Source organism: Strongylocentrotus purpuratus, unplaced genomic scaffold (assembly GCF_000002235.5).
Source record: "Strongylocentrotus purpuratus isolate Spur 01 unplaced genomic scaffold, Spur_5.0 spur5_scaffold_2, whole genome shotgun sequence".
Lineage (NCBI taxonomy): Eukaryota > Metazoa > Echinodermata > Echinoidea > Camarodonta > Strongylocentrotidae > Strongylocentrotus > Strongylocentrotus purpuratus.
In genome coordinates, this window is record NW_022145605.1 from 34,442,018 (window position 1) to 34,456,633 (window position 14,616).

Here is a 14,616-nt window from a genome sequence, read left to right on the forward strand (position 1 = left end):
TCCGCACAATTTGATGGTTAGAAACCTGCTGCTGCAACCCAAGGTATTATTTCATCAGCCACTTGATTTTCAATTTGAGCTTACGAACAGTGATTTATTATACATGTCTGGCTCATTATCCAGAGTCAATGTCAGTTTTATTGTTAAGACTGTCATAAAAGTGTTTGAGAGTTGTAAAGTTGAGAAGGAGAACAAGTCTTATGACACGTCATTGGGAGGAGCTGCTTATAATGATGATTAATATCTTATTCATGTTAGACAAAGTCAGTAGAAATTTAATTTATGATATATAAATAGAGCACAAGAAGAAACGGATCCAAGTATGAATAGAAATAGTGAAATAGGCCTGATATACAATCTGAAATGTGTAAAAGAGTGTAGATATTTAGTTTGATATTGAATATATATTTAGGGGATCCTAATATATAGACCAATAGACGCCGTTGACAGATTTGCTCTTTGCTATGTGCTTTATGGATCATTAAAGATAAAGTTGAGTTCTGGTCATGCGATTGCATTGTGAAATAAAAGGTGTGGAATGAATCGGAACAAGTTGATCATGTAGCATTTAAGTATAGGTGTGTACTGCAAGGTTCTGGAGTCATCAAAATCATAAGAAATTGGCCCAGTCTCTAAAGTAACACGCACTGTACACAGAAAGATGTATATGGGACTACACAAATGATGTCGGGGCTAGTCACTTTGATTTCCTTATCTTTATATGCTCATTACTCAGCCAGTATACATTTTCTACCAAATTTGTTTGGCAAATAACATTTATTTGTAATCTTGAACATTAAGTATAAGTTTCGTTTGATTCTGTGAGAATCAATTTTCTATTTTTTACCAGAACTCAAGTTTATCTTTAAATGCATGTGAGTAGAACTGGTTTACTATGATTCGTCATTGCTCTGACAGGCTCCAGTCAAACGGGTCCCGATCTTGCCCGGATGTACCCGACCCCACCCTCCCTGGAACAGCAGAACTCTGCCTTCTCTCCCGTCAACCAGCCCTGCCATGACTACATCAACCACGGCTCGGTGCAGGGCATCACGCAGCTTGAGCACAGTGCGGGAGGAGACTTCAACGAGATCGAAGCGGACGAGAACATGGGGAGTCCCAAGCCAGAGCAGATACAGGTAGGTTGCTATCTGCTCAGAGCCAGAAAGGTGTTAAACCCTATGCTATTATGAGGGATGTTATGGGTCAACGCCCTTCTTGCTGTAAACAAAGGATTTAATGTAATTTTGAACTAAAATAATAATAATAATGTTCAATTCTTATATAGCGCATATTACAAAATTGTCTCTATGCGCTTAGATACGAGAGAGAGAGAAGAGAGAAAAGACATGAAGAATATTGAGCTTTCACCGTTTAGCAATTACAATTATCAAATCAATTACAAAATTCACATGTTTACTATATAAATTTAAATTTAAGACTGGCATGATCGTACAGATATGTTTTTAAGTCAGATTTAAACTGATGTAGTGAAGGACAACGTTTTAGAGACTCTGGAAGATTGTTCCATAGTTCTGGTTATGGCATACTGGAAAGCACAGTGCCCATATGTTTTGGTGGATGTGACTAAAGGTGTGAATGTATGTTTTGAAGATGAACGGAGATTGCGAGTTGGTAGATGACTTGAAATAATATTTTGCAAATACATGGGAGTATCATTGTGTTTACATTTATATGCAATTGTTAAGAGTTTAAAGATGATTCTATCTCTTACAGGTAACCAATGTAAATCATACAACACGGGAGTAATGTGATCTTGTTTATGTTTACGTGAGACAATTCTAGCTACACAATTTTGAACTTTTTGGACCTTGTCTATGAGAGAATCTGGCAAACCAAACAACAAACTGTTACAATTGTCAATACGACTCTTAACAAATGCATGAACTAGTTTTTCTGTTGTGGCTTGATCAAGGTAACGTCTCAATTTTAGAATGAAGTGTCTATAGGTTTATTTTATTTCTTTATTTGATTTCTGTCTGTTGTGGGAGATATTATCTGAGACAATTACCTCCATCATTGTTAAAAATATGTGAAAACATGTAATATATTTAGGCAGGATCAGGATTTGTGATTTACTCTCAACAGATAAACCATTTTATATTGTTCTAATTGACTTAATATCATTGTTGCTTTCTTTAAACAACCAAGTCTTCCATTCAAAGACACACCTCTGCTGTTGTTAATGCCATATGCATGAATGATGAATTGATCCAGAATACATGTGCTTGTTTGTTTGCAGGATTGGAGTTTTGTGTACAAGGTTCCACCCACAGAGAGGTTTGTTGGTCCCAGTATGTACGCCCCGCTGAAGGCCCTACCAAGCAGCAAGCAACCTCCACTCAAGATCCCAGAAATGTGTCACTACAGACCATCTTGGCAGGTAAGATGATGATAGTAATGATGATTCTAATGAGGATATTAGTAAAGATGATGATGATGATGATGGTGAGGATGATGATGATGATGATGATGATGATGATGATGATGATGATGATGATGATGATGATGATGATGATGATGATGATGATGATGATGATGATGATGATGATGATGATGATGATGATGATGATGATGATGATGATGATGATGATGATGATGATGATGATGATTGTGATGTTGATGGTGATGGTAATTGTGATGGTGATGATGATGTTGATGGTGATGGTGATGGTAATTGTAATGATGATGGGGATGGGGATGAGGATGGGTATTAGGAGGATGATGGTGGTGATGATGATGATGGTGATGTTGATGGTGATGGTGTTTGTGATTAGGGTGAGATGATGGGGATGAGGATTAGGATTGTAGTGGTGATGTTGATGGTGATAATGATGATGAGGATGAGGATTATGATGATGATGGGGATGAGGATTAAGATGATGGTGATGGTGATGGTGGTGACGATGATGATGATGATCATAATGGTTGAGATGATGATGATGATGGTGATGAGGAAGATGCTAATGAGGATATTAGTAAGGATGATAATGGTGATGATGGTTGTGATTGTTTGGCAGATCTATTCCAATTTTCAAGATGATTAATTAATATGTCATGTTCCATCTTTCAGTTGCCATTGTCACCCAAGCCAGACCTTTTGCCTGTTGCTAAGGACAGGTGAGTATCCAATTCACAAATATTCATCTAATTGCTTCTATTAGACACGTGATATCTCATGTCCTATTTAGTTTACTCTTTGTACGTGTTCATGAAAATAAAAGCTCTGTATAATTTGTTTGTGATAAGTTCAGCTGTGAGAGATTTGAATGACTGCATGAATAAAGTTGGCTTATCTTTGATAAAATTTCTTCATTTTAATTTTCTTTACCAGTCTTGTTTTGGAGATGGAAATGAACATGAACCAGCCAATAGTGTTCAACGCACCGGGACCTACCCTCATGCAATCTCCTGCTGCCTACCCGGGGAGCCAGGAGCCTCGCAGTGCCGCCAACATGGACCTGCAGTCTCCGGCCTCAGAGGCCTCCTCCTACGTCAGGAACATCAACTCAATAGAAGCGCCCACACCGGCCAGCAACATCCCAGAGGCACACGGCCTCCTGGTGAACCTCACGCTGTCCGACTCGCTACTTAACATCTACAAAGACAGGAACTTTGATAGCAGCGTCATGTGTGTGTGCAACAAGAACATGTGCCAATGTGGCTTCAGCGCTGTCATGAACAGAAGGTACGCCGTGGGGAGCGGGCTCTTTGCCGAAGACGAATCTGAAATAACGGGACAGCCGGCCGATGCGGCCCTCTGGACATTCCACAAAGACAATCCCATGCTGGCGGGCATGCCCGACCGCAAGCCGCTCTTGTCGGTGGAGGAGCCGTCGAGCGAGAAAGATGGGAAAGAGGTTTCAAGGACAGCTAAGTGTGTATTGAGATTGATTCAGGAACAGTGTAACAGTCCGTATGCCACGCTGGCGAGGCTTGCAGGGTGTGTTCACAAGAGAGGTATCAACAGTTCAGGTCCTCTGGCCAGGAGCCAGATTGAAATCAATGGTAAGTCCATCCACTAATTCCTTCAAGATCGTCAACTCAACTGGACATCTCAAGTAGCTTTGTAGAACTGTTCTTGGCATGACGTGATTCCAGTATATCGGTGCCATGCTCGTGTTTTGTGAACGGAACATCTTTGGACTCTTTGAAAAAGCTTTGAATCTTTGAACAAATATTGATCTCATGTTGATAACTCGTTATGCAGTTGATCAACGAATGAAAGTTAAGTTTTCGTTGCAAATTTGACCGTTCAGGCTCATTTGGACATGAGTGTGATGGGTGTAGTTCCCTTCACAGATCAGGGTGTGCCCGGAGAGATCCGTGATGCCCCTTTGCCATTTATTGTCATGCGCAGTTTTGCCATGATGGTGTTTTAGGGGTGGTTTATCACTTAATGTGTGAATGTGGCCTATCCTATTAAATGAGATGGGTTAACATGTAGTTCCCTTCACAATTCTGTATCTTATAACACACAGACCAGGGAGTACCCAGAAGGATCAATGTTGCAAACAGCTCTTTTTTTTCTTCTTCCAACCCCTCTCTCCGTGATGCCCCTTTGCTATTTAGTTTCATGCACAGTTTTGTCATGATGGCGTTCTAGGGTGGTTTATCACTTCATGTGTGAATGGGGCCTATCATCCCATCCCTTGGATAGGATGTTAAATTGAGGCCTGTGTAGAGGAGACTCACCACCTTTGCACGTTAAGAACCCACAGCACTATTCATATAAGAGTAGGAGGAAACCCCGGTGTAGTGGTCCACCTGCACACCCCCAATCAGTTATACCGGGAGGAGAGACCCAAGGGTTACAGTGATTCAGTTGCTTTTCACCTCCCAGGCATAATAATAATGATAATATGAACACTGCATGCAACAAAGTATACCATTCTCTTTGTGCTATCCCATCCATGATGCACCTTCAGATGGCTGTGATGCTTGTTTTGCTGCGCTGGATCTGGGAAGGCTTCTCATGGATGGTACCGCTGGGAGTAAGATGGACGATACTCTCAAGAGCTCCTGTCTACATAGCTGGCCCTACTCACCAGGTGAGTGTTCAAGTAGGATTCTGTCATGATGATTATAATAATAATAATAATAATATTCAGTTCTTGTATCGTGTATAATATGTTATGAATTAACGTCTCTATTGCTTATGTGCTTCCAAAGAGCTTTGGAAATTATTACCTTAGCTTTAGCTCCGGCTTTATCACAGTGCATTTCAAGGAATAATCCTACCAGGTACCCTGAGTTGAGTGTGGCAAATATAGATTTATGTCTTGCCAAAGGATTAGTGGCGCGGCCGGACTCGAACTGCAGGCCTCGTGATCCACAGTCCGGTGACGTATCCACTTGACCACAACACCTCTATGCTGATCTTTTAGGCAGGCAGGGTTTTGACGGCACATTGTTTCTTGGTTGAAATATCAAGCATTTTTTTTTTTGGGGGGGGGATCAAGGGTGAATAGACCTGTTTACTATTGTATTTAAACAAATGTATGCATGCTTAAATCCAGAACCATTGGTTGTTAAATAGTTAAACCCCCCTGCAATACATAGTGCCATCTGTGCAGAGGAAATCCACTATGTATACATGAAATGTTGCTATGTCTGGCAAGCTTGTGATTTGTCAAGGGATGTATTTTCCCAACAAAAGTATAAGGGTAACCCAATTTCCACCAAGAAGCCTGCATGTACAAATTTACTTTTCAGTTTGTACAATCGAAATGTACAATACTTAAAATAAAATACAATAAAATATTACAATAAAATGCGCGTAAAGGAAAGTATTGATTGTCCCTAGACTTTTGAAGGCTTACTGTGTAAAACAGGATGTAGGTCTGATTACAAATGAAACACAGCATAAGTGCTTGGTAGATCCATCAGTTTGTTACTTTTGATTCTGATAAAATATGCAAATAATTACACATATTAGATATGCTTTTATGCCACATTTTTACTCCCAATTCTCATTTCCATTGCATTTATTTCCTTTAATAAACACTTCAACCTGTCTCATGAGCTATATCTATGTATGCAAAGTCGCTTAACACTTCAATACTCGATCAGCTCGTACGAGGTTTCATTTTGCTTTAGGCATTTTGTGATTTCTTCCCCTCTTCCCTCTTCAATAAGTGAGAAATCCTCTGCACATTCTCCTATTATCAAGGATTACATACTTTGTTATTCTTTAATACCCCATAATCTCCCTGAAAATGATATTACAGTTTGCACCAAATGAACCTTTTACTTACTGTGCTGGCAGGGGGCATATTGCACAGATTATGTATTATCATAATCTTGTAAACTTAAAAGGATATTCATTGTATTAACTAGCAATTGTTACAACATTACAGTGCCTCTTGAGAAAGAATGTATCATACATTTGTAGTTATTATTATTTTAAAGTTATGCAGGAAGCTATATTTAGTTTAGAAACTTGAAAGACTTTCACAAGTAATTGAGATACATAGTTATTGAGGAAGGAAAGAGATCATCATCTTGCTTTAATTAATGATATAGATTTTAGAACAGAAAACAAATATCTGAAAGGTTTAAGGCTTTAAATGTTATAAAGCTCAACATATCCAAAATGGATGTCATCAAAATTTTCCTGCATGAAAGTGTCAAGAATGAAATTTTGTTCTCTTTGTGGAATTCAATTTTTTCCATGGTTATTACAAGGGTTTTTAGATTTGTTATAAGAATCATTATTTGAAGTTTTAGCACAAAATTTCCGGCTATATTTTAAAAAAAAACTTTACCTCAATATTTCATCATTTGGGCAAAAACTAAGACCAAGAAATACACACAGGAAGAGAGAGAGAGCATTGCAAAAATGCCAGAAGCCTGTGTACGTAAAGTTGAGATATTTTAACGAAATCCTCATTTTTTGGTGTATCCGCAACAAGTACCCTCTTCCTGTTATGCAGGCCAATATTACGAGATAACTCATCTTTTTAGAGAGAGGGGGGCTGCGTGATGAGTCATGTATGACTGTGCCCCCGCCTCTCTTAATCATACAAGTCAGTCATGCCCAAGCTTTGATACAGACTATGATAAACCTTTACCAATTCCTACTCTCTCTCTCTCTCTCTCTCTCTGCTCTGTCTGTATGTAATTCTCTCTCTCACTCTCTGTTGCTATTTCTCCTTTGTTTTCTTTGTTACTTTCTCTGTTTGTCTGTGCCTCTGCCCCTCTCTTTCCCACCCCTATCTCTCTCTCTCTCTCTCTATCTGTCCCCCCTCCCTATCTGTCCCCCTCCCTACCTCCATGTCTCTCTTGCTCTCTTACTCTCTTAATTTTTTTATTTCTGTCTGTCTGTCTGTGTCTGGTTTGGCCAATGTGTAGTCTACTTCTCAACTATTTTTTTTTAACACTTTGAATTACTAGCCATTTTACTTTTGTATACTTTATAGTTTTTTTCAGATAAATTGAGTCGCATGGATCTCTAGTCTGATCTCGGCAATAATTCTCTAATGTATTGGAACGTTCACAGTGAACCTTCCGGAGTAGTGTGCAATATTCACAGAGCCAGAACAACCAAAAACAAAAAATCTGAAATGCCTTGAACATGTAATCAGTTACTTCTGTATATGAATACTGATGAGGCTACCCTGGGTAAACAAGACATATTATTATTATTTTTATTTTAAACCAAAATATAATGTAATACCTTTTATGATAATAATAAAATAAAAACGAAAGAATCAATTGAATTTGGTTATTTTTCAAGAATCTGTTTAAAATCAATGCTTCTAAGTGTTACTACATATTACTAAATGTTATATGTTTCTAAAAAATTATATTTAAAGAAATTAAAGGGGAGAAAACCTTCCTCTTTTCCCCTTGTCTAGAGCATACCATATAAGATAAGTTAATACAAAAATAAGTTTCATTAAGAAGTAATTGAATCTGGTTATTTTAAGAAGTTGTAAAAATAAACCCTTGAACTGATCTGTCAAGTATAAGGACTTTTAAATCTTTCAAGCAAGTTAGTGATATCTTTCATCATCCATAGGTCCATGTCGAATGGAAAAGGGTTGCATACACTAAAGGGCAAATGTCATGAATTATTACATTCTTACACTTGAACCGTGGAACATATTGGGATATCACTTTGGCACACTCTGTCATGGAGCGACACCTGTTTTGTGTATTATCCTCAAACTTGCGTGTCTGTAATTTGAACTCTGCCCCTTCCTTTTGGCACATACTTTTTTTCTGCTCCATTCCAACAAATATTGTGTATTCTGGGTTGAATCGTTCATATTGTGAGCCTGAAGGATTTTAAGTCTGTCAAAATAAAGGCGTTGATGCCCTATTAGCTCAAGAGAATAGGGAGACAATACTATTCTTTTAAAGCACCACTGCACTACTTTAATATAGCTACTTGCGCCCTCTATATAGCAAACAATGCCTAATCGGTGCCTGTTGGTCCCCATGATCCCCTTTTTCTTATGTTAATTGAGAGCTGAGTTGATGAGATAACCACCTGCCAGTGACCTTGCAGGGAGGTCTAATCCCCCAGGTAAAACTAGTTCAGACAGGCTTTAACATAGAATGCTGTCAAGTTTCCTGCCCTTTGACAACCTTCTATTTATATATACGACATTTTGCAGCTAAAGTGGCAAATTGAGGTTGGAGAACTATGCAAGGGCATCATCCTTAATGATGTATCATGTACATTTATTTTTGCATTATATTGGGGGAGGGGGGGGGGGGGGCGGCATACCCCCTGTCTTATTTTCTTTCAAGCATCTTTTTGTTTCCATAATTGTTTTGATTTCTCTTAGAATATGTTTCACCCCCAACCCTCATCATGTTGTACCTAGCAATTCTATTTCCATCATATTTCTGTCCAAGTCTCTTGGGTTATGACACATGGATTACACTTAGGTGTAGATCAGTGTTAACAGTATACAGTATTTTTCCCCCTATAACTGAAAAGGCATGTGTTGATTCTGTAAACTTCTGAGGTCTGTAATATAACGCCTCTTGAAAACCAAAAGGATGACCCAAGACAATTCTGTTTACAAAGAGATGTATGAAATGGAAGACAAATGGTGACAAAGTATTATTTGACACATTTTTCTGTGACAACTTGTGAACTTACAGCTTTAATCTGTTATTTCTTTTAGACTCCGATTCAATTTGTATATATGAATTCCTCAAGTAACCATCAACAACCAAATGAAAATGTGAATACATCTAGAGGAAAAAGATGCATAAGATTAAAGGGAGTGCATGGTTTATACTTCTGTCAACCAAGTTTTGATTTACATTTTGATACTATTGCAGCATTATCTCAAAGCATCATGGTGGCATTCTTTTGTCTGTGCTTCTGCACATCTTTTAAGAGCATCTCATTTGCGGCATAGCAACCAAGTTTTTATCTTTGTTTTGCATTTTGCAGGATTTAACCAAGTTTCTATCAATGTTTGTTTGTTACAGCAATGGCTCGAAGCACGATGTCCTCGCAGGACGTGGTGCGGACGCTGAGTTCACTGCAACCGTTGCTGCAGGACGCCATACAGAAGAAGCGAACTACGAGGTTATGGGAGAAGCCTTACACTGTACAGGGTCCACTCACATGGCAGGTCTTCTTCAACATTGGTGCCAGAGGTCAGTCAGTCAACTTTATTACCTCTCTCTCCGTCTCCTTTTCTCTCTCTCTCACACTATCTCTGTCTCTCTCACTCTCTTTCACACTCTCTCTCTCTCTAACTCTCTCTTACTCTCTCTCCATCTCACTCTCTCTCTCTGTCTATATTTCTCTCTCACTTTCTCTTTCACTTTCTTTCTCTCTCTCTCTCCATCTCTCCATCTCTCTTTCTCTCTTTGTCTCTCTTTCTCTCTCCATCTCTCTTTCTCTCTCACTCTATCTCCATCTCTCTTTCTCTCTATCCATCACTCTCTCTCTATTCCTCTTTTTATCTTTATCTTTCTTATCCCCCCCCCCCCCCTCCCCCACCTCCCTCTATTACTCACTGCTTCATCTCACCTTTTGTATCTCATCTTCCTCAATCATATCATCTTGTTACGTTTATTCCTGTATCTCTTCTTTTTTTTCATATTTTGCTCTGTTTCACTCCACCTTTCTTTACCCATCATTCACTCTCTGTTTGTGTTTCGTTCCTTTTCTTCCTCTTTTGCTCCACATATCTCTCCAGTCATTTGATATCTCCTCTCTTTATCTAACATGTGCTCTCTATTTTGTTTCTCATTTTTATATCTTTCTTTTGTTTCTCTAGTTCTTTCTTTTTCCGCTGACATTTCCGTAGTTCTAGATTAACTCTCTTCTTTCCATTCCCTGTCTCTGTCTCTCTCTCTGTCTCTCACTCTCTATCTTCTTATTACTTCCCCTCCCCCCTCATCTTCTTGCTTCCTTTTTCTCTTTCTCTCTCTCCCTCTAGCACCTTCCTTCTTGCATGTGTGTGTCCGTCAGCTCTTTCAATTTTCCCCTCGCTTCCTCTCGCGTGTTTTACATCTATTTTTCGCAATTACACATTAAGCAGGAAATAAGTTTCCTGGCCTTTGAAGTGGTTTGCTGCCAATCATGTACAACAATCGACTGATCATTGTCTGGTTGTGGTGTGATGGTCTTGTACAAACAGCATTTTATTCATTTATCATACTACCACACATGGCACTTTGATTCAAGTGAATTATTTGAACAGTCCATGATAAGGATTGAAGAAAACAAAGGTCATTAAGTGATATTAATCACAGATTACTTTATAATTTATGATTACATGCTTGAAGGAACTGAACTGAATACGAATATGTATTGAATTCATTTATTTTATGTAGAGTGACTGAAATCACTGTTAGGCAAGTCCACATTATTTTGTCATGTGATGCCCCATCCGTCAACAAACATTGTCAAGTTACAAACAGAAATTAATGTCAAATGTTAAACGTTTAATTCAATCTTTGGTCCGATGCAATTTCTAGTAGGGCTTCTTATATACTAAAATCTCTGATGTGATATATAGCGTATGGGACAAAGATAGCTGAGATGTGGCAATATAAGTACAGTGAAAGTTGTATTTAAAGGCCACTCATAGGAGACAAGAAAAGTAGTCTCCATAGGGGGTCTGTACAGATTCAAATAGGATATAATTTTCTAGGGAATTAAAATAGGTAGTCTCTATTGGTGAACGGTGGTTGCTCAAACTGGTTTTTACTTCTTTTGACAGGTCCAGCAGAAACCCCCGAACCCCTCCCCATACCTCGTCTTATGATCGGGCATGACAAGGACTGGCTATCATCTTCACCTTTCGCCCTCTACTACTGGGTAAGTCTAACCTACTGCTTCTAAATCAGGGGGGTGTTTCACAAAGATCCTAGGTTGGACTTAACAATTATGGAAATCTGTTAGCATCTATGAAAATATTTTGTAAAAGTTATTTCAAAAAGGCATAAAATGTGGATTCAAATCATTCATATTTTCTATTACCAAGGAGATTTTATGTTGTTGATGTGGGATTAATACAAAGTCTAAAATACTTGAAGTTTCAATTTTAAAATATTTTATTTTAAGGCTACAAATGGCTCTCCAAAATTGTTAAGTCCAACTTAGAGTTAAGTTAGACTTAGGATCTTTGTGAAACACCCCCAGGTCACGTTTCTCTGGGTAACACCATGTAATCCTGTTCGTCCTCTACCGCTTGTTATGAAGCCAGCTTCAGACAAACCAGACAAATCATAATTAATTCTGCGGTCTGTCAGAAAATGAGATATGCATCAAGATGCACGAAACTAACTTGTATGGATTCACCCATGTCTAATTAATTGATAATATCATCCAACCTGTATTTGGAGTAGTTTCAAAAGTCAGTTACAATCCTGGAGAGAATCCTTCACCCTATGCCTGACCGAAGAGCATTAGCACAAGAATTTCTAATGCATCAAGCTTGCAGGAATTTCACGAGAACTCAACAAATTTGCAGTTCCATTTTGTAAAGTAATAACATGACTACCTATGTACAAGTTTAAAATTGAACTAGATGAAATTCAAGTGTTTGAAAATCGCATAAACTTCTTACTGCGTCAAAGGCTGTCCCTAGCAATTCACAAGAGTTTCATGCCCCTAAAGTTTCTGAAATTTAGTTTCCCAATATTAGGACTTGCCCCTACCAATGCTTTCTGTTGTGCTCGCAACACTTATACTCTATTGCCTGCCAAGGCCATCCTATGCCCATAAAGAAGGATTAGATTCACAGGGTTTAGTTTTTCTCAGACTCTTAGTCATTGCGTACATCATGAAGGTGAAAACAAACTTGGCCTGAAATGTTGATGAATGCAAACATGTGCACTACGAGTTACCCTGGCTGAACCTCAAACCTAGGTCATATACATTAGCAAATTTCTTGATAATACACAATTTTGAGGGAGCAGTAGCTAGTGCTCGTTACAAAAATGGCATCATGTCTATATTTTGTTTGCATACATGTCTAGTTGTTGTGGTGGAAAGCTAAAACTAGGGATGCCAGTTTTCAGGCAATAGCCTGAATTCAGGCCCTGGCGAGTTATTATCAGACCATAGTTTAGGCTATTTTGTGTACTAAATAGCTCATTCTAGGTGATTTTCAGGCCCTCTGATCAATTCTAACTGGCATCCCTGTAAAAACAAATTGTCTCTTTGGAGCAAGAAGGGTGCCAACCGATCACAGAGTTATTATTAATTATTATTAATTATTATTATTAATTATTATTATTATTAATTACTGTCTAGCTCCAAACAGACCATATATTTGAACAGATACTAAAGTCATTCATCTTGATTGAATATACTTATAAACCAGATATTTCACAAATTTTAAGAGTGGTCCAGATTCACAACATTTTAAGTAGAACACTGAAAATATCAATTCATTGAAGTCTCTTTGTGCTATTAATAATGCTTGAAAGTCTGACACCGCCAAAGGTTCTTGTTTTACCATAGCTTCTAGCATTTTCTTTTTGTAAAGAAAAACTGATGATCGGACTACTGAATTGAAGAAAAAAAAAGGCATCGTTTATTAATATTAAATCTGAGATGCATGGCCCTACGTGTTACCAGTGTTTGTGATATGGTGTAATATTGAAGCCATACCAAAATTGCGCTTCAAAATGATCATGAAATAAAAAGTAAAAATCTTTGAGTGACTGGTTTTACAATACTCATTTCCCCCAATAGACTGTAGTGCCATGAAAATCGTTAGGAAAACAAAGTTCTAAATTTCGATTTCCAATCATAAATATCTTGATAATCAGACAGGCGATCGGCTTGTAAAAGCCATAAGGTTCCTGACTGAGCTAAAAGTTTATAATTATGATTGCAGCATGAGCTTAATCCAGGATTTTGTTTCAGATTCTGAGACAAAGTTACACGATCCCTTTTAGAATATTACATGTTTGAATTTGTCTTCTTGATGTACAGGAGAAGTTGATGTTGGAGCCATATTCATCCGCCAGGGATGTAGCATACATTGCTCTGGTTCCCGAGAACAAATATATCCTACGCTGTGCCACCATGTTCTTCAAGGAACTCACTGCTGTCTATGAGGTAGGGTCATCCTTCATCAGGGGGGCGTTTCACAAAACTTGTCATCAGTGGCAAATGACAGTTTTTGTTATAAGCTACTGAAATCCCTGCTTCTGATTGGTTATCAGCAGATTTGACACTGACTTTTGTCATTTGTCATTGAAAAAAAGCTTTGTGGAACAGGTCCCAGGTCAATCGAGCTGCCAATCATCCCAATTGACCATTTTTGTAATGTATGCAATTTAATGCACAAATCACTGTTAAGTGCTTGGTTACAAATGATTTCATTCACCTGTTACGAATAATTCTATGTCAGTATTCAGAATGAGAATTGCGTATATTACGTGTTGCCAGGCAGGACAAGCCATAATGTTTGTCCTACCCAGCAACAATCAATGAATGAAATTCACATTTTCTGACTATTGAAATGACTTGTAACAAGGCACTTAACAGAGATTTGTGCATTGAATTTGATTACATTACAGAAATGGTATATTTTCCAGGAATGAATCATATTTTGCCTCCAAACTAAATGTCATGAGCCTTATGTTCCTCTCTTTTTGTTCAAAACACCAAACATATTACATTTCCCCCCAGAAGTCTCCTTTCTGCTATGAAAGCTTGACAGTAATGGCTTTTATTCAGGATGAATATAGGTATTTATCCTGAGTAGGTCGATTATATGTACGAGGTCAGGTAAATGTTGCTGTTCATATCAAGAAGGAGGACTATTTTAGAATATAACATTTTAGGTTTAGCTTTAGATTACGGTAGAGTATAGTATAGTACGATAGAGCAATTAACACATCACACAATCGATCAGTCTTCTGGCTATTATAGCATAATTGCTCTCCAGCTATGTTCCGATTTTAAAGTGAGTCAAAATTGAGAGTCTGCCAATTTTTTTAAAGATTACAAGTCCCATTGCACTAAACAACTCAATTCAATTTAAATTGTATTGTCCAATGATTGGAAATTTGTTTCGGTTGCACGTCAATACAAGATTACAGATTATAAACAACAATAAGATTCAAATGGATACAGAATAGTACAGTTGACTT

At 38.0% G+C, this 14,616-nt stretch overlaps 1 protein-coding gene across 4 annotated transcripts in view; it reads left to right on the forward strand.

Moving 5' to 3' along the window:
• Nucleotides 1-14,616, forward strand: part of LOC575450 (mediator of RNA polymerase II transcription subunit 13) — a 95,945-nt gene that overhangs the window by 69,166 nt on the left and 12,163 nt on the right. For all 4 annotated transcript variants that reach the window (XM_030992272.1, XM_030992273.1, XM_030992275.1 and 1 more), the window contains 8 exons: nucleotides 919-1,139; nucleotides 2,264-2,404; nucleotides 3,095-3,141; nucleotides 3,356-4,029; nucleotides 4,950-5,072; nucleotides 9,478-9,648; nucleotides 11,226-11,323; nucleotides 13,451-13,576. In XM_030992272.1, the coding sequence (XP_030848132.1) occupies nucleotides 919-1,139; nucleotides 2,264-2,404; nucleotides 3,095-3,141; nucleotides 3,356-4,029; nucleotides 4,950-5,072; nucleotides 9,478-9,648; nucleotides 11,226-11,323; nucleotides 13,451-13,576 (1,601 nt within the window). The remainder of the gene's footprint in view (nucleotides 1-918; nucleotides 1,140-2,263; nucleotides 2,405-3,094; nucleotides 3,142-3,355; nucleotides 4,030-4,949; nucleotides 5,073-9,477; nucleotides 9,649-11,225; nucleotides 11,324-13,450; nucleotides 13,577-14,616) is intronic.